The following is a 19,226-nucleotide window of genomic DNA, read 5'->3' on the forward strand; positions in this document are numbered from 1 at the left end:
GCGCTAAGGTGACGTCACCGGAGGGGCGGGGCGAAGATACTGGCGTTTAGCTCTAAGAATGGAGGGGATCGCGCAGGTGAAGGCTGTGAGGGGCTTCGTGAGGAGCGTTAGGGGGCTGTAGAGAGGGGCTCCCGGGGGGCTCAGCACTATACTTATACCCTCTGTCCCATTACCATGATACCCTCTGACTCCTGGTCATGCTGCAAGTACACAACACCCCTGGAATCCGCTGTACCCGATAACTCCCCCAGACTTGTATTCAACATATTATGACTTTCAAACATCCACATAATTGTTTCTCCTGAACCCCAGTGTATTAGGGGGCTGTAATGTGACCATCAGTGTATTAGGGGGGCTGTAATGTGACCATCATTGTATTAGGGGGGCTGTAATGTGACCCCCAGTGTATTAGGGGGGCTGTAATGTGACTCCCAGTGTATTGGGGGGCTGTAATGTGACCCCCAGTGTATTGGGGGGGGGGGGGGGGGGGGCTGTAATGTGACCCCCAGTGTATTGGGGGGCTGTAATGTGACCATGAGTGTATTAGGGGCCAGAGCTGTGAGGCCATCTGTGGGGGCAGTACCCGGGTCAGTGGGTATAAGTACAGAGGTATACAAAAAAAATGGCTGCACTCTATTGTGCTAACGCATTTCAGTGTGAAATATGAATAGCAATACGGCTTTTGAATATTAGGAAAAAATGAATGAGATTCTTTGCTCAAAATTTGGCCAAATCGTGCCTGCCCATCATATAAATAGGGACCCATCAGTCTTTTGAGACCACCTTGACGTTGGTTGATGGCCAGACATGATTTGGCCTAATTGCAAAGTGTCTCATTCATTTTTTTCTAGTATTCAAAAGCCGTATTGCTATTAATATTTCATATTGACATACTTTAAGGGAACCTGTCACCACTTTTCTGTCCTTCCAGCTAAACATATTTTATTCAGTGTCCGCTATGCATTCCCTAAATACTAATGTAACCCCCTGACTCCCTACATATCACCCATAAAACCTTTTATGTTTCTCCCGCGATGTATTCTAATAGGGTCCGTCCGGTCCGATGGGCGTGGCTTCGGTTCCCTCACTCCACCCCTCTACTCGACTGCTGCACGCAGACCTTGACGTGGATAATAATAATAATAATTATTATTTATATAGCGCCAACATATTCCGCAGCGCTTGCGCAGTATGCTTTACACAACTGCGGGCAAAGCCGAAAAGCGGAAGTGCGCTCGAGCGAGAAACCATTTGACTTCGCGGGCGCGATATCTCCCAGTGATCTGCGTCATCCACGTCAAGGTCTGCGTGCAGCAGCCGAGTAGAGGGGTGGAGTGAGGGAACCGAAGTCACGCCCATCGGATGGACCCTATTAGCATACATCGCGGGAAAAACAACAGGTTTTATGTGTGATATGTAGGGAGTCAGGGGGTTACATAAGTATTTAGGGAATGCATAGCTGACACTGACGAAAATTATATTTTTAGCTGGTAGGACAGAAAAGTGGTGACAGGTTCCCCTTCAGCAACATAGAGTGCAACCTTTCTTGTATATGGAGGTAGCTGCTCCTGGTATGCACCTATTCACACTAGTCTGGATGTGCCTGTCAGTTTTTTTGTTATTTTTAAGTAGAGGGTGTTATAGGATCAGTGGGTATAAGTAGAGGGGTGTGATAGGATCAGTGGGAATAAGGAGAGGGGTGTTATAGGATCAGTGGGTATAAGGAGAAGGGGTGTGATAGGATCAGTGGGTATAAGAGGGGTGTTATAGGATCAGTGGGTATAAGGAGAAGGGGTGTGATAGGATCAGTGGGTATAAGAGGGGTGTTATAGGATCAGTGGGTATAAGTAGAGGGGTGTTATAGGATCAGTGGGTATAAGTAGAGGGGTGTGATAGGATCAGTGGGTATAAGTAGAGAGGTGTTATAGGATCAGTGGGTATAAGTAGAGGTGTTATAGGATCAGTGGGTATAAGGAGAAGGGGTGTGATAGGATCAGTGGGTATAAGAGGGGTGTTATAGGATCAGTGGGTATAAGTAGAGGGGTGTTATAGGATCAGTGGGTATAAGTAGAGGGGTGTTATAGGATCAGTGGGTATAAGTAGAGGGGTGTGATAGGATCAGTGGGTATAAGTAGAGAGGTGTTATAGGATCAGTGGGTATAAGTAGAGGTGTTATAGGATCAGTGGGTATAAGGAGAAGGGGTGTGATAGGATCAGTGGGTATAAGAGGGGTGTTATAGGATCAGTGGGTATAAGGAGAAGGGGTGTGATAGGATCAGTGGGTAAAAGGAGAAGGGGTGTGATAGATCAGTGGGTATAAGTAGAGGGGTGTTATAGGATCAGTGGGTATAGAAGTTTGGGGCTGTCTAAAGACATAAAATTCAGTGTTGATTACATTTTTATTCCATTTTTGTATTTTTCTAGATTTCCCAGACGGCTGACAGGAATTTGCTGATTCTCTATGGGAGTCAGATGGGGACAGCGGAGGACATGGCGGAGAGAGTCGGGAGAGAGGCTCGGCACAGACACTTCACCTGCCGGGTGGACTCCATAGACAGCTACAATATTGTAAGTCTCATCCTGTTTTTGGGGTCATTTAATGTGATCCGAGCTGCAGTGTAAAGCATGGGGGATAAAGAAGCATCTTGGGCCTGTGCTGAGACAGGTGGTGATTTACTGCCCCAGACTCCTGTTAGGCTACTTTCACACTAGGGTCGTTTGGCCTCCGTCACAATGCGTCGTTTTGGAGAAAAAACGCATCTTGCAAAGTTGCCTGCAGGATGCGTTTTTTCTCCATAGACTTTCATTAGCGACGGATTGCCACACGTCGCATCCGTCATGCGACAGATGCGTCGTGTTTTGGCGGACCATTGGCACAAAAAACGCTACATGTAACTTTTTTGTGCGTCGTGTCCGCCATTTCCGACCGCGCATGCACGGGCCGAAACTCCGCCCCCTCCTCCCCGGACCTTACAATGGGGCAGCGGATGCATTGAAAAACTGCATCCGCTGCCCCCTTTGTGCTTTTACTTCACAGCATGCGTCGGCCCGACGCACTGCGACAGGCCCGTACCGACGCTAGTGTGAAAGTAGCCTAAGATATTAGTTTTCATTGTTTCCTTATGAAACAGAGATGGGAAACGGCCGAGGACAGTAAAGGTGATTATTCGGTGGAGCCCTTTAGTCCTTTTTCTCTCTGTAGGTGAATCTCGTCCATGAGCAGCTGGTGATATTTGTCTGTGCTACTACGGGACAAGGAGACCCCCCAGATAACATGAAGGTAAATCTGATGGTGAAACATCGCCTCCTAGTGATGAGAGTGGGAAATGCCAGTATGAGAATGTAGCACTTTTTTTTTCTTTTTAGATACTTCAGTCCCTCTCCGTTTTAAAAACTCTGCTTGCTGTCAGTGAAAGGGAACAGTTTTGCTGGAGTTTATTTATCTTCACAGCTGAAGGTTTGTTACCATTGTGTTTAGTCTGGACGATCCTCCTAAACACCTCGTCACAGCAAATTTTTGTTTTCCGGATAGGGATTTCGGTTTATATGACCATTTCCATTCACTGATCACAAGCAGAGATCTTAACAATGGTGAGCAAGTGAAACACAAACACATTAGAAAGTTGCAGAACTAATGAAGCTGAACTTTTGCTTAATTTCTTCTCAGAACTTTTGGAGATTCATCTTCCGCAGGAACCTGCCCCATAATTCCTTGTGTCAGATGGATTACACCGTTCTAGGTTTGGGAGATTCCTCTTATTCAAAGTAAGATGATCAGTGGCAGCGACACGGTGCAGCCACTTTGAGTGGCGTGGATTGGGTTAACCCTTCGGTGACCCAGCCCAGTAGCTGAACCCAATCTGTACAATCTGGGTGCTGGCTGTGTAATACAGCTGGCACCTGCAAGTAACGGCTGTGATCAGAGCTAACGCCGATCGCAACATTTTTTACCGTGTAGATGCTCCTGTCAATCACGACAGGGACATTTAAGGGAGGAAAAAAATGAGCACAGGGTACAGCCCAGGGAGGGAAAAAATGGTCAAGTCTCCAAGGGTTTTAAAGGGGTTTATAAAAAATATAACAAAGAATAGGAAATGTGTGGAAATAAGAGAAGCTTTACATCACTCTTCTGTCCTCCGCCGCTCCTGCCATGATGGCATCACATAGTGCACATATCTGCTGCGGACAGTGACTGGCTGCAGCGGTCCCATGATTGATGGACATGACGTCATTGGTGCAGGGCACAGAAGGTTCTAATAATTTACATTTTTAGATACTATGTGAAAACTTTGCTTTATTTCCGCTCTGCTGATGTATCACCCTCCAGTCACATCCAGAGCTGCATTCAGAATTCTGTTTTTCTGAGAAAAGGTTCACTGTGAGATGGGTGGTGGTGGACTGTAACGGATCAGCCTGTGCTGAGGGTCATTAGTGGTGGTCCCTGTTAATTATGTGATTGTATGCTGTGACTTCTCATTGGATATTGTTACCCAGAATTCTGTTTTTTCTCTTACATCAGGTTTAACTTCATTGCCAAAAAGCTACACAAGCGCCTGCTGCAGCTCGGAGCAAATCCTCTCCAGTCGCCGGCCCTGGGGGACGACCAGCATGATCTGGGGTAATGACTGGTCTGTATGGTATAGGTTGGGCCCCCCACTGATCACCAGGGACACCGGGGCCACAGGCCGTTATTGCACCACCCTCTACTCATTGTGATGCTGGATAGAATTCTTTCTTTTGCAGCCCCGATGCCGCGGTGGACCCCTGGTTGAACGACCTGTGGGAGAAGGTCCTGTCCTTGTATCCTCTCCCTCCCGGTGTCAGTGTCATCAGTGATCTCATCATGTAAGCACCGTCTACATACTACTAGTTCTTCATTGCCATTTCTTCCTGTATTAACCCCTTCCCGCTCCGTAACGGATATGTATGTCATGTAGTGATGTGAGGATCTACAGGGCAGGCTTGGAAGCTGCGGACCCCTTAAACATCACTCACAGCAGGATTTAAGCCATGTGATTGTGCCTGGGTGCTCCTTGGCCTCCATGTAAAGTTATCACAAGGTGCCGAAGGCTGGCAATGGCAGCAAGCGGTTTGCTGAAGGCTTCTGTCGCTGGCATGTTGGTCCTGTGAAACCTGGCCGCAGGCAGGTCTTTATAGGAGACGGGTCATTTTCACTATATACTGTGATGCTGGAATATTCTGGAGAGAAAGTAATCAAATGATTGCGGACTGTAAAGGTAAGGTGCAAAGAAAAAAAAGAAAGTTATACAATGTTTTATAAGTAGAAAAGAGCCCTGAAACATAAAAATATAGAGAAACTCAATAAGAAAAGTAAACATGTTCGGTATTGCCACGTCTGTAAAATTCAGATCTATGAAATATAAAGATTGTCTAACCCGTACAGTGAACGCGTTAAGAAAATCTAAACACCCAAATCTCCATTCTCCGGTTGCTTCACCTCTTACAAAAGATGCAATAAGAAAGAAATGAAATCATCATAGTGGCAAAATGGTACAATAAAAAACCAGAGTTCGCCACACAACAAGAAGGAAGAGTAAAAAGTTACAGATCTCAGAAAGTGGAGACACAAAACTAAGGTTTTTCCCACAAATTCTACATTTTTTTAAGCTACTAAAAAAGTAAAACAAAGTCTGTACATGTTTGGTATCCCCGTAATCGTACTGACGCAGGGAATCATGTTTCCAGGTCATTTTTCTTATTTTTCGGTACAGTGAATGGTGTTATTGAAAACTACAACTCTTCTTTCAAAAATACAATCACTCGTATGTCTATGTATATTGTAAATGGAAAAATAAAAACAAGTTATAGGTCTTGGTAAAAGCAGAGGAAAAAATCAAACACAAAAACTAAAATTGACTGTGTCCTGCTGTCGAGAGCAGGGTCTAAGCATTTCTTTAAGGCCACATTCACACTCTCAGTATTTGGTCGGTATTTTACATCCGTATTTGTAAGCCACAACCAGGAGTGGAACAGTCAGAGGAAAAGTATAATAGAAACATATGCTCCACTTCTGTATTTATCACCCACTCCTGGTTTTGCCTTACAAATACGGATGTAAAATACTGACCAAATACTGATAGTGTGACCGTGGTCTTATGCAGCGATACTGCTCCATTGCTTCATTTATTTAGTGCAGAGTGCTGTTCCTCATGCCAACACTAGGTGGCAATCTTTACATAGCTCTGAATGGCTCCTATTATTCTGGATAGTATTTGTTTACAGACTGCCCTCTAGTGGCAGCAACAGGAAGCTCAGATCTTCACTAATCTCATTCATGCTGCTGACTGGCAAGTTTCCTTTAAATGGAAAACACATTTCATGATTTTTCTCCTCATCTGAAAATTAGGAAATGATGATTATATTTCCAGGTTGCCCCCAAAGTTTTCCCTCTGCTTCCTGGATAAAGAGGCAACTACATTGGATGCTGCACAGAGAGAAGGCAGCGCGGACCCCCCGACAGAGATGCAGCCGTACCACGCTCTTCTTGTTACCAACCAACGTGTGACCGCGCAGGAGCATTTCCAAGATGTGCGGCTTATTGAGTTTGACGTCGCTCAATCCGGCATTCAGTGAGTTCAGTGTTGTAGTGAAAAGACAAGAAACATGGAAGATAGTGTGTCCTAACAGTGGGGGGCATCAGTCTGTCTTATATCTATTTATCTCATATCTATCAGGCTAGATACAGTATATGGAGAAAAGTATTGGGCCACACGTCTTAATCGTTGAATTCAGGTTTTTCATTCAGTCCCATTGCCCTGATGAATAACATGTGGCCCCTCGTCCCCCCTTCCTGGTGTATAACATCCAGTCCTGTTGCCCCTCGGTGTATAACCTCCAGCACCTTGCTCCCTGTGTATAACCGTCGGCCTCCACCATGCTAACGTGACATAACGGCCAGTGGTAAATCTCAGGTGCAGTGACGGATCGCACATCTCTATGGACGAGTCTGGGTTTGGAGAATGTCAGGAGAACGTTAGCCCCTGACTGCATTGCGCCTACTGTACAGTTTCTGTGGGCTTGTTATAGGGGTCGGCCTCGGCCCCTTAGTTGCAATAAATGGACATCTTAATCTTCAGCACAAGACATTGTGGACGGTTGTAGCTTCAGCTTTGTGGGAACAGTTTGGGGAAGACACTGACCTGTTCACCATGACTGACAGAAGCTCCATACAGACATGGGGGGACATGAGCGGCCGCAGAGAGACCGGACCTCAGGCCATCCAAGAATGCAGATTGTGGCCCGGCCTCCCCAAACATCAGGGTCTGACCTCACAAATGCTCTCCTGGATGAAGAGCAGACATTCCCACAGACGTCTCCAAGGTGTGGTAGACATCCTTCCCAGAAGAGCGGGAGCCGTTATATCTGCAGAGGAGACTACTCCATATTAATGTCTCTAGATGTAGGATGGGGGAATGTGGAGGGGGCACAGACTTTTCCTTCTAGCTTATCATTATACCTCGTGTCCTTTCCTCACAGCTTTGCTCCTGGTGATGTTGTGATGATTCAGCCTCAGAATTCCCCTGAGGACGTTCAGGAGTTCTGTTCACTTCTCCGTCTGGACCCGGACAGCACGTTCCTCCTGCGGCCCCATGATCCAGGTGAATAGATATTTTTATGCTTCTTTAAGGAGGAATTCCTTTCTTTGGGCATCCTGTAATCTAGAACATCTATGGACCAACAATGGCTGCGATCACCGCTCCTGTCAACCCTAGGAGCCATCGCCGTTTATGCCGCAGCGTGTGGTGGGGGATATCTCGTAGGTTTGGGAAGCCGGCTGACATCCTGCTTGGTATCCGCCATCACATGTAATCGCCGGCTGTTCTTCCTCTCCCACCACAGACACCCCGGCCCCTCCACACCTTCCTCAGCCTTGCTCCGTGCGGCACCTGGTGGAGAGGTACCTGGATATCCGCTCTGTTCCACGCCGCTCCTTCTTCCAGCTTCTCTCCTACTTCTCTCCAGATGAGCAGGAAAGAGAGAAGCTGCAGGAGTTTAGCTCAGCCGCCGGTCAGGAAGAACTGTATACATACTGCAACCGGCCTCGGCGGACCACCCTGGAGGTGAGGTGTCCTACTTAACCTTTTCCTGCACCACAGTGTAAAGAATGGCGGCCACTATTAAGGGGTGATGACTTCATGTGCAGGTTACTCCCCCTAGTGGTGGCTGCAGGATGTTTCCCCTCAAGGCTTTGTTGTTTCTGCAGGGTCATCGGGTGCCTTGTGCCTCTGGGAGGTTTAATATCAGGATATTATTTGTTCCTTGCAGGTCCTCATTGATTTCCCTCACACGACTTCCAGCATCCCCGCAGATTATCTTCTGGATCTGATTCCTCGTATCCGACCCCGAGCATTCTCCGTTGCCTCTGCCATGCAGGTACCAACCCCAGGGCATGCTGGGAGATGAGCCTGGCTTGTCATATGGATGCCGATTCTCACTGCACCCCTCTGTCAATAAGGCGAACCCCAAGAAGCTGCAGATCCTGATGGCCGTGGTGCAGTACAAAACAAGGCTGCACGAGGTCCGGCGAGGTCTGTGCTCCTCGTGGCTGGCGTCCATCAGTCCGGAGGACGGTAAGTATTTGTTGGCCTCCTAAATGCGAAACTTTATCTCTGATATCTTCAGTTCTTCATTTTTCTCTCCTACAGGAAAACAGGTTCCATTATGGGTGAAAAAGGGGAATCTAAAGTTCCCCAGTGACCCAGACACCCCACTGGTTATGGTGGGACCAGGGACCGGAGTGGCTCCTTTCCATTCAGTCGTACAGGAGAGAGCAGCACTTGGTAAATCTGGTACGTAACACTGCCTGCAGCTGCTGACTCCCACAATTGCACCTCCTGCTGGAGAAAACTAATATTACACCCTGTCTTATCATTAGGGAATATTCTGTTTTTTGGCTGCAGAGGAAAAAACAAAGATTTCTATTATGAGGAAGAGTGGATGGATCTGGAGATGCGGGGGCTCCTCAAGTTATTCACAGCGTTCAGCAGGGATCAGGTTTGTGTGATTATTGGATATTTAATGAGTGTGATTTTCGTCTTAGGTAAACATACAGTTGTCAGATAGCCAAATGAGTTGCAACTAGTGTGTGCCCCATGATTAGGGGCAGCCACAGTGTGCTCCATGATAAGGGACAGCCACAGTATGCCCCACGATTAGGGGCAACCACAGTATGCCCCACGATTAGAGGCAGCCACAGTGTGCCCCACTGTAAGAGGCAGCCACAGTGTGCCCCACCGTAAGAGGCAGCCACAGTGTGCCCCACCGTAAGAGGCAGCCACAGTGTGCCCCACCGTAAGAGGCAGCCACAGTGTGCCCCACCGTAAGAGGCAGCCACAGTGTGCCCCACCGTAAGAGGCAGCCACAGTGTGCCCCACCGTAAAAGGCAGCCACAGTGTGCCCCACCGTAAGAGGCAGCCACAGTGTGCCCCACCGTAAGTGGCAGACACATTGTGCCCCACCGTAAGAGGCAGCCACAGTGTGCCCCACCGTAAGAGGCAACCACAGTGTGCCCCACCGTAAGAGGTAGCCACAGTGTGCCCCACTGTAAGTGGCAGACACATTGTGCCCCACCGTAAGAGGCAGACACAGTGTGCCCGACATTAAGGGGCAGCCACAGTGTGCCCCACTGTAAGAGGCAGACACAGTGTGCCCCACCGTAAGAGGCAGCCACAGTGTGCCCGACATTAAGGGGCAGCCACAGTGTGCCCCGCCGTAAGGGGCAGCCACAGTGTGCCCGACATTAAGGGGCAGCCACAGTGTGCCCCGCCGTAAGAGGCAGCCACAGTGTGCCCCACCTTAAGAGGCAGCCACAGTGTACTCCACGGTCGGGGCAGCCACCGTGTGTTGTCACGTTAGAGGAAGCGGCTGTCACCCGCCGGTCCTTCACTCTCTACATGACAAGGATGATGTTACCTGATGACAGCTGCATCTTCCCGTTCGATTGGTTATCGCTGATGACTGCATGTACGATGATGGGCCTCTATTGATGGCTGCACCTGGTGACTTGGCTTCTCTTTTGTGTCCCAGTAATGGAAGCTTTCTTATTTCACAGGAGGATAAAATCTATGTCCAGCATCGGATACAGGAGAATGGGGTGTATCTGTGGGGGCTAATCAGTAATAGACAAGCCTTCATCTACATAGCCGGGTAATGCCATCCGCTCCACAGAGCATCACTGGGGGTCCCTGCATGTTGGGGCCCCTCACACCTTTAAGCTCCAATTCTATTAGCTGTGACATCTCTGCCAATTTCTGTGTCTATAGAAATGCAAAATCAATGCCAACCCAAGTGACCGATGCCTTGAAATCCGTCTTCCAATCTGAGGGTCAGATGTCCGCCCTGGAGGCCGAGCAGTACATGGTCATGCTGGAGAAATGTGGACGCTTCCAGAGCGAGACCTGGTCTTAGACTATAGACACCCGGAGATAGGAGCCTCGGACCATTAAAGAGACCAGAACACCCCCGCTGCAGACATCCTGCTGGAGGAAAGGTCCACTCCGCGCTATACTCGGGGGTGCAGTCCTCTCCCACAGGATGAGTAGCATGGAGGTGTTTATGATCATTACTGCAGGGCATTGTTATTTTTGCGCTGTACAAGTGCATAACATCAGACACTCAAGCTTCTGGTAGTTGCTGTCAGGCCACAATACTTGAATTGTAAAATTTCAGCTGCTTGTAGTCACCACTAGGTGGAGCTCAGGGATGTAAATGTGTGCAGAGAGCTCCCCCTAGTGGCGGCTGCAGGCAGGGAGGATTTTCTAATGTCTGTAGAGGAGAATTGGACAGGTATGATGCTGTTTTTCTCAGAAAGCAGACATTTATAGCTAGTCCTGTATGGACCACTGAACGGAGTACATCTATACCTGTATATATGTGATATTAAATTACTTTATTATTTCACAGTCACTTTGCGTGCAGACTAAAATTGTTTTCAGAGTTAATGGGGTTATCCAGCATATCTCACTTCCACAACAAGACGTAAAAGGTGCTACCGACGCGGCTGGTTCTCGGGATCGGTGCGGGCCACGGCAGTCGGACCCCCAGTGATCTGATAGTTATTCCCTATCCCGTAGATAGGGGAAAACTTAAACTTGAGAACAGCCCTCCTAATGCTCCTACGATTCCTGGAAGATGACCTATTGGGTGCTGTTTGCGGGGTCGTCACACTATTTTGTGCCCTGTGGTTCTACAATCTTTCTCCTTTTCATCCTCGTGGTTTGTGTTTGTGTAATTTCCAGGCCCGGATTTAGGGGTGGGCCCAAGGGGCCCGGGCCACCCACCAAGCGGGGGCCTCCCACCAATATAGGGATAAATATCTCAAAACATGTAAAATACACGTCTCTTTGCTGTGAATCATTTCTAATGATAAGGAATATTTAACAAAAGAGAAACTATTGAAAGTGTAGGGACCTGGCTACGGTCCTACATCTCAGTGGCTGGCGCAGAGTGGCAGAGTCATGGCACCTGACCTGTGTCCACTGACCTGGCTAGCCTAGCCAGGCTTCCTTAGTACCCTCCCTGTACCTAATGCTTAGCTTATGGCATGTGGCGGCAGCCTTCTCCGATCAGCTTCTAGGCACTACCTACTCAGCTATATGATCGCTCCCTCGGGTTAGATCAGATGAGAGTTTGTTCAGGTACCTTTGAGGAAGGAGGTGGAGCCACGATGTCGGCGCAAGAAGAGGATTCTCCACCGCGGAGCGCGGCAGGACTTCTCTTTGGATCTTCAGTCACTGAAGATCCAGAGGTGAAGTGGGTCAATCTTCACAGTGTCGAGGTGGGCGAGTATGATCTCTGTCTGTGTGTGTGTCTGTGTATCTTTCTTGCAGCTCCTGTCCTACATAGTGCCATACTGTATATACAAGTCCATACTATATCCTGAATTACAGTGTGTCTGTGTATACTGTATGTATATAGTGTGGACCTGTTTACAGTATATTGCTGTGTATACACTTTTTACAGCCCCTCAGCCTCTATTCTATATACAGCCAGCACAGCAACAGCCTCTGATATATACAGCCCAGCAGCAGCCCCTCATATATGTAAACAGCCCAACAGCAGCTTCTAATATATACAGCCCAACAGCAGGTTCTAATATATACAGCCCAGCAGCAGCCCCTCATACAGTCATGGCCAAAAGTATTAACACCCCTGCAATTCTGTCAGATAATACTCAGTTTCTTCCTGAAAATGATTGCAATCTCAAATTCTTTGGTATTATTATCTCATTTAATTTGTCTTAAACGAAAAAAAACACAAAAGGAATTGTCCTAATGCCAAATTGGATATAATTCCACACCAAACATAAAAAAGGGGGTGGACAAAAGTATTGGCACCGTTCGAAAAATCATGTGATGCTTCCCTAATTTGTGTAATTAACAGCACCTGTAACTTACCTGTGGCACCTAACAGGTGTTGGCAATAACTAAATCACACTTGCAGCCAGTTGACATGGATTAAAGTTGACTCAACCTCTGTCCTGTGTCCTTGTGTGTACCACATTGAGCATGGAGAACAGAAAGAAGACCAAAGAACTGTCTTGAGGACTTGAGAAACCAAATTGTGAGGAAGCATGAGCAATCTCAAGGCTACAAGTCCATCTCCAAAGACCTGAATGTTCCTGTGTCTACCGTGCGCAGTGTCATCAAGAAGTTTAAAGCCCATGGCACTGTGGCTAACCTCCCTAGATGTGGACGGAAAAGAAAAATTGACAAGAGATTTCAACGCAAGATTGTGCGGATGTTGGATAAAGAACCTCGACTAACATCTAAACAAGTTCAAGCTTCCCTGCAGTCCGAGGGTACAACAGTGTCAACCCGTACTATCCGTCGGCGTCTGAATGAAAAGGGACTGTATGGTAGGAGACACAGGAAGACCCCACTTCTTACCCCGAGATATAAAAAAGCCAGGCTGGAGTTTGCCAAAACTTACCTGAAAAAGCCTAAATCGTTTTGGAAGAATGTTCTCTGGTCAGATGAGACAAAAGTAGAGATTTTTGGGCAAAGGCATCAACATAGAGTTTACAGGAGAACAAAAGAGGCATTCAAAGAAAAGAACACGGTCCTTACAGTCAAACATGGCAGAGGTTCCCTGATGATTTGGGGTTGCTTTGCTGCCTCTGGCACTGGACTGCTTGACCGTGTGCATGGCATTATGAAGTCTGAAGACTACCAACAAATGTTTCAGCATAATGCAGGGCCCATTGTGAGAAAGCAGGGTCTCCCTCAAAGGTCATGGGTCTTCCAGCAGGACAATGACCCAAAACACACTTCAAAAAGCACTAGAAAATGGTTTGAGAGAAAGCACTGGAGACTTCTAAGGTGGCCAGCAATGAGTTCAGACCTGAATCCCATTGAACACCTGTGGAGAGATCTAAAAATGGCAGCTTGGAGAAGGCACCCTTCAAATATCAGGGACCTGGAGCAGTTTGCCAAAGAAGAATGGTCTAAAATTCCAGCAGAGCATTGTAAGAAACTCATTGATGGTTACCGGAAGCGGTTGGTTGCAGTTATTTTGGCTAAAGGTTGTGCAACCAAGTATTAGGCTGAGGGTGCCAATACTTTTGTCTGGCCCATTTTTGGAGTTTTGTGTGAAATGATCAATGTTTTGCTTCATTCTTTTTTGTGTTTTTTCATTTAAGACAAATTAAATGAAGATAATAATACCAAAGAATTTGTGTTTGCAATCATTTTCAGGAAGAAACTGAGTATTACATATACAGCCCAGCAGAAGCATCCCATACATATACAGCCCAGCAGAAGCATCTCATACATATACAGCCCAGCAGAAGCCTCTGACATATAGAGCCCAGCAGAAGCCCCTCATATATATACAGCCCAGCAGAAGCCTCTCATACATACACAGCCCAGCAGAAGCCTCTCATACATATACAGCCCAGCAGAAGCATCTCATACATGTACAGCCAGCACAGCAACAGCCTCTGATATATACAGGTAAACAGCCTCTGATATATACAGCCCAGCAGAAGCCCCTCATATATATATACAGCCTAGCAGAAACCCCTCATATGTATACAGCCCAGCAGAAGCCCCTCATATATATACAGCCCAGCAGAAGTCCCTCATATATATTCAGCCCAGCAGAAGCCCTATATATATATATATATATATATATATATATATATATATATATATATATATATAATTGTCTAAGGGTTTTTCCGTCTGTCTGTCTTTCTGTCTGTCTGTCTGTCCTGGAAATCCCGGCTCTCTGATTGGTCGAGGCCGCCACAATCTAGTATATATATATATATATATATATATATATATATATATATATATATATATATACAGCCCAGCAGAAGCCTCTCATACATATACAGCCCAGCAGAAGCCTCTGACATATAGAGCCCAGCAGAAGTCTTTGATATAGATAGCCCAAATTTCTACAATATACATACATATATACATATTTTAATCTTTAACGCCCTTCAAGGGTTGACAAGGTCAGATCTACTGTGTGAATTGGACTTTATTGACATCATTAGTGATTTTGCAGCACAAAAAAATCAAGGAAAGTACCTGGATTGTAAAAACTGAATGATTTTACCTGAATTACTCTGTGTAAATGATTTTTGTAAATAAATTTGCGTTCGTTTCATTTTGTGTTTTTGCATTACATATTGCAGCACCTTGAAAAATGGGCCTCCCTCCAAAATGGTCCACCCACCTCCTAAATCCGGCCCTGGTAATTTCCAAACATAACCCCTCACCCTCCAAGCAGAGCGGGGTGGATATTTCTACTGCTTGTTACAGGTGAGAACCGGCTGCGGCCTCGCGCTTCTGGTTCAGTCTCGCCCAATGTAAGACATGTTTCCTCCAGATAACCTAAGGAGATACTAAACCTGTCTGTGCAGCTGGTCATGCTATTGTCCTCTGTTGTCAGCCATTCCAGGCTGACTATAGTAGGATGAGCCCCAGTGTGATATCGGAATCTGCAGCTGTTGGGGGGAGAACTTAAAGAGACAGTGCACACGCAGGACTGGACTCAGCAGGTGGGTGGTAGACACAGGAGTGAAGGGTGCAGCAGTTTCCTATCTCTTTACCTTTTACTTTACAAGTAGGCAGCTAATGAATACAGGAGATGCAATGCAGGAGGATATGGGGGCATGGAAACTCTGCCCCTCTTATTGTCTGGTGCATGCCTGGTTCCTGGGGTGATTATTGGGGGCTGCAATGGCTAATTATCATCTAATATCCATATAATAGGTGATAATTGGGACAACTCCCCCCATGCATCCTGTTCCTCAGTTCTGGAAGATGCTAGGGCAGGTACATTTGCCTGTCAAGGCATGCTGGGTGTTGTAGTTTTACAGCTGGGGTGCCACAGGGTGCTGAAGCATAGAAAGCTTTAGAAGGGACTGCTCTTGGATCTTCTACCTTTCAAGAACTTGCAGGAAAGTGCTATGTTTGGACATATAAATTGGAAAGGTATAAAGTACCCCCAAAGTACAGCAATAACCTTGCCCTGCAGTAGACCCCAGTGTCTGACTTTGTCTCACACCTCCTGGGCATGTCCCCACTTCCTGCCCCTTCTGTAGGCTCTTAGCTCAGGTTTGGTTCTCAGCTGCTATTGGCTTGTGATAAATGTGGACAGACCAGTTCCTCCAGTTTGCTGCCAGTACTGGGAGTGAGGAGGACAGAGCAGGGTCTGGCTCAGCCATAACACCTTGGAGGCTCTGGATGTGAAGCTGCTAATTGGGGGAGACAAGAGGGTTCAGGAAAATCTCTGAAGAGGTAAGACCTAAGGATTGGGAATGTGGGGGTGTAGAAGACTTTGTTCATCTGCCGGATATCTGTAAGAATGTCAGGACCCTCGCCCCTGAAGGGGCTGACAAAATCCTTTAGGGTGCATTTTAGGGATAGCATGAGATGGGTTGAAATTAAGCTTCAGTTTGTCCATATCTGTTTCTGAGAAAGCTGGGTTTTTGACAGTACAGTGTTAATCAATTTGCTTCCTCCAAATTCTGGAGGAATCCAATATGGCTGCCAGTATAGAGGATTTTCACCCAGCTTTCCCTCTGTCCTTTAAGGCAAATCCGATTTGAGAATTTCGGGAGTGATAATTGCATTTTGCCATTCAGGAGTCTGGGAAAGCCGGATGAAGGCTACTAATAAGGTCGGCCATTTTGGATAGATATCACCCAGCTTTTCTAGCTGCAGATATAACTAAAAGTTCCCAAATTGCTGTCGGATGGGCCCGTTGACCAGCTAATGTTTATGGGGGTCTTCCGACTTCTCCCCAACTGACGAGACTGATGGAGGGGGAAGGAGGATCAGGAATGTTAAATGCAGAGATAAGCGGCAGTCTGAGGTGAACGGCCGCTGCACACTTGTCTGTACAACCCTTCTAATTGACATTCTGCATGCAGGTCCCATCATGAAGAACCAGGCCCGGTTCCTACAACGAGCTCCATTGTTCTGAGGGATGGGTGAGCCAAGAGCTGAATATGGAGACCCGACCATAGCAGAGGAAGCGAGATCTTCACCTCAGGACTCTGCGATAATGACCAAACTGGTAGTGACCTGTGGAGATGTCTGTGATACCAAGCTGGCCAAAAAGACAGCAGATCAAAGCTCTGAGGTCATGGAAAACTTTCCTAGGACTTGTGAGGGACCACCAGTTGTCAACGAGCGAGAACTCACTAATGATTCCTGTAAGATCGACATAGAAGCTCTAAGCGTTGACCCTTGCGCCTCACGTGCATCCATCACTGGAGATGTAAGTCCCCAATGTGGACCAGTGGACAGTCATGGGGTTGACGTGCTTTATGATTTGCCCAAAATTTCTTCTGGATCTCAGGTCAAAGATGATGAAGACCTGCAAGGAAACGAGGCTAAGGAGCCAGAAGAATCTTCCCAACTTCTAGAGGAGGACCATCAGGAGTGTCCCATATGCACTGAGCTATATGATACTACCAAGCACAAGCAGTCTTTACTCAACTGCAACCATGTGTTCTGTGACAATTGTATCAAAACCATGGTCCACACGGCCAACCATGCCAACCTCTGCCGGGTAACCTGCCCAATCTGTCGGCAGACGACACCCATGTTGGAATGGGAGGTCCGTAAGATGCAGGAGCAGATGATGGAAAGCGGAGGTGTCTGCGTTCAGCAGGACTATGTCCCACCACAGCCACTTGTCAGGAGACCTGGACTTTGCGGGTCACTGGAATACAGATTCCACGAGCGTTTTCGGACCGGGCGTCTTTTCCCCTTCCCGCCTTGTCTTCGGAATCCACACAGGTTAATGAACAAGCTGACCCAGCTCGAGCGTCGCTGCCGCTGCTTGTATCTTTTTGTTTTGGTGATTTTGCTTTTTGCCGAGTTTTTCTGCTTTACGTTCCTGTTTTTGCCGATTCTCATCTTTATTTTATTGATTATGTTGGGGAAGTAAGACAAAATAAAAAATGTCAATGGATAAGATGCAACTAATTAGCGCTATTTCCATGAGTGGCAGGCTTCCTGGGATAACCCATGTGTCAGATAACAGAAAACCCTAGTCTGCAAGCGGCTGTCCACCCTCAGGACTGCTTTATTCTATGCACCATCCTGCAACATTATTAACAATTTCAGGATTTATATACCAAGGAGCATCCTAATGTTTTTAGGTAATGGTGGCAGCTTAAAGGGGTATTCTGGGCATGGGATTTGCCATTACTTCATGATCGTTGGGGGTCCTACCTCTATTTTAGCAAGAGCGCAAATGCAGTGCTAAAGCTGCGCCGTGGCCTTTTGTTTTCAGTCTCCGGTGTCCCACACATCATAAATTGGTGGCATTTGGTAGCAAAAACAATCACTTTATCAGATCAGAATACCCTTCCAAAAAAAAAACTTGAGTGGATTAACATCAGTTCAGCTCCAAATCCCCTGCTTCCATTCACTCATCATAAGAGTTGTAAGGTGAAGGACTGGATACCTGCTGTCACCACTAGAGGGAGCGCCAATGTTTGGTTTTAGCAGAAAGAAATGTCTGCACCTACATGTGATCATTAGTGATCGCCCAGACAGGAAATCGTGATACAGGCAACATGAACTACCACCGTCTTCGCAGTCCACCCAGGGCAGCTGCAAAAAAAGAGAAAAGAACATATATTGTGTAGATGTGTGTAATAATCAGTATACTGTGAGTGCGCAGTCGCTCAGGCGGAGTAGTCCTCTGAACCAGACCTAATCTGATTTCTTCTCTGACTATAAGCTTATCGGCCATGCACTGTGTCACCACATTACCCAAGGTCACCGCCTCCATGAAGCTGGTCTATAGCTCTATTGTATTATTACATGGTATTGGGTAACGTCTACATAGTTTCTTATGGGCTAGTTCTCTGGTCATCAGCCACCTCAGCCCAGGGGAGATACTTCATGCTCTTCTGAGTTTTCTAGGTGCTTGCTGTATGTGTATTGGAATTAGTGTACTATGTAATTGTACAAATGATGTGTAGGGCACAGGAGAGGAGACACAGGCACAGGAGAGGCGAAGCGGGCACAGGAGAGGAGACAGACACGAGAGGCGACGCGGGCACAGGAGAGGAGACACGAACACAGGAGACACTGGCACAGGAGAGGAGACACGGGCACAAGAGAGGTGACACAGGTACAGGAGAGGAGACACGCACAGGAGAGGCGACATGGGCACAGGAGAGGAGACGCGGACACAGGAGAGGAGACACTGGCACAGAAGAGACACTGGCATAGGAGAGGAGACACGTGCACAGGAGACGAGACACTGGCACAGGAGAGAAGACATGGGCACAGGAGAGGAGAGACTGGCACAGGAGAGGCGACGCGGACACAGGAGAGGAGGCACGGGAGAGGAGACACTGGCATAGGAGAGGAGACACGGACATAGGAGAAGAGACGTGGGCACAGGAGAGGAGACACGGACATGGAGGAGACACGGACATAGAGGAGATGCGGGCACAGAATCGGAGACGCGGGCACAGAAGGGGGAGATGCGGGCACAGGAGAGGAGACGAGGACATAGGAGAGGAGACACAGGGACAGAAGAGGAGACACGGGCACAGAAGAGGACGCGGGCACAGGAGAGGAGACAGCCACAGGAGACGAGACGCGGGCACAGGAGAGGAGACACGTGCACAGGAGACGAGACACTGGCACAAGAGAGAAGACACGGGCACAGGAGAGGAGACACTGGCACAGGAGAGGCGATACGGGCACAGGAGAGAT

General features: G+C 47.4%; 2 protein-coding genes across 3 annotated transcripts; both read left to right on the forward strand.

Annotated features, from left to right (window-relative positions):
- The first annotated feature begins 8 nt into the window (after positions 1-8).
- On the forward strand, positions 9-10,926 carry NDOR1 (NADPH dependent diflavin oxidoreductase 1). The gene is made up of 15 exons (XM_069747762.1): positions 9-76; positions 2,425-2,568; positions 3,203-3,280; positions 3,668-3,765; positions 4,520-4,618; positions 4,744-4,845; positions 6,390-6,590; positions 7,498-7,619; positions 7,861-8,081; positions 8,287-8,394; positions 8,477-8,591; positions 8,667-8,810; positions 8,897-9,015; positions 10,073-10,167; positions 10,284-10,926. Exons 1-15 carry the CDS (start codon positions 59-61, stop codon positions 10,426-10,428), a joined length of 1,809 nt encoding a protein of 602 aa, XP_069603863.1. The 5' UTR covers positions 9-58; the 3' UTR covers positions 10,429-10,926.
- Positions 10,927-14,658: 3,732 nt separating this feature from the next.
- LOC138662301 (ring finger protein-like) lies at positions 14,659-17,470 on the forward strand. Of its 2 annotated transcripts, none has more exons than XM_069747764.1 (2): positions 14,659-14,795; positions 16,412-17,470. In XM_069747764.1, exon 2 carries the CDS (start codon positions 16,468-16,470, stop codon positions 17,434-17,436), a length of 969 nt encoding a protein of 322 aa, XP_069603865.1. In that variant the 5' UTR covers positions 14,659-14,795; positions 16,412-16,467; the 3' UTR covers positions 17,437-17,470. The 2 variants fall into 2 exon arrangements, with proteins under 2 accessions (XP_069603865.1, XP_069603864.1); XM_069747763.1 differs by lacking the exon at positions 14,659-14,795 and adding an exon at positions 15,640-15,776.
- Positions 17,471-19,226: the final 1,756 nt, after the last annotated feature.

Source organism: Ranitomeya imitator, chromosome 2, assembly GCF_032444005.1.
Source record: "Ranitomeya imitator isolate aRanImi1 chromosome 2, aRanImi1.pri, whole genome shotgun sequence".
In the NCBI taxonomy this organism is placed as follows: Eukaryota; Metazoa; Chordata; class Amphibia; order Anura; family Dendrobatidae; genus Ranitomeya; species Ranitomeya imitator.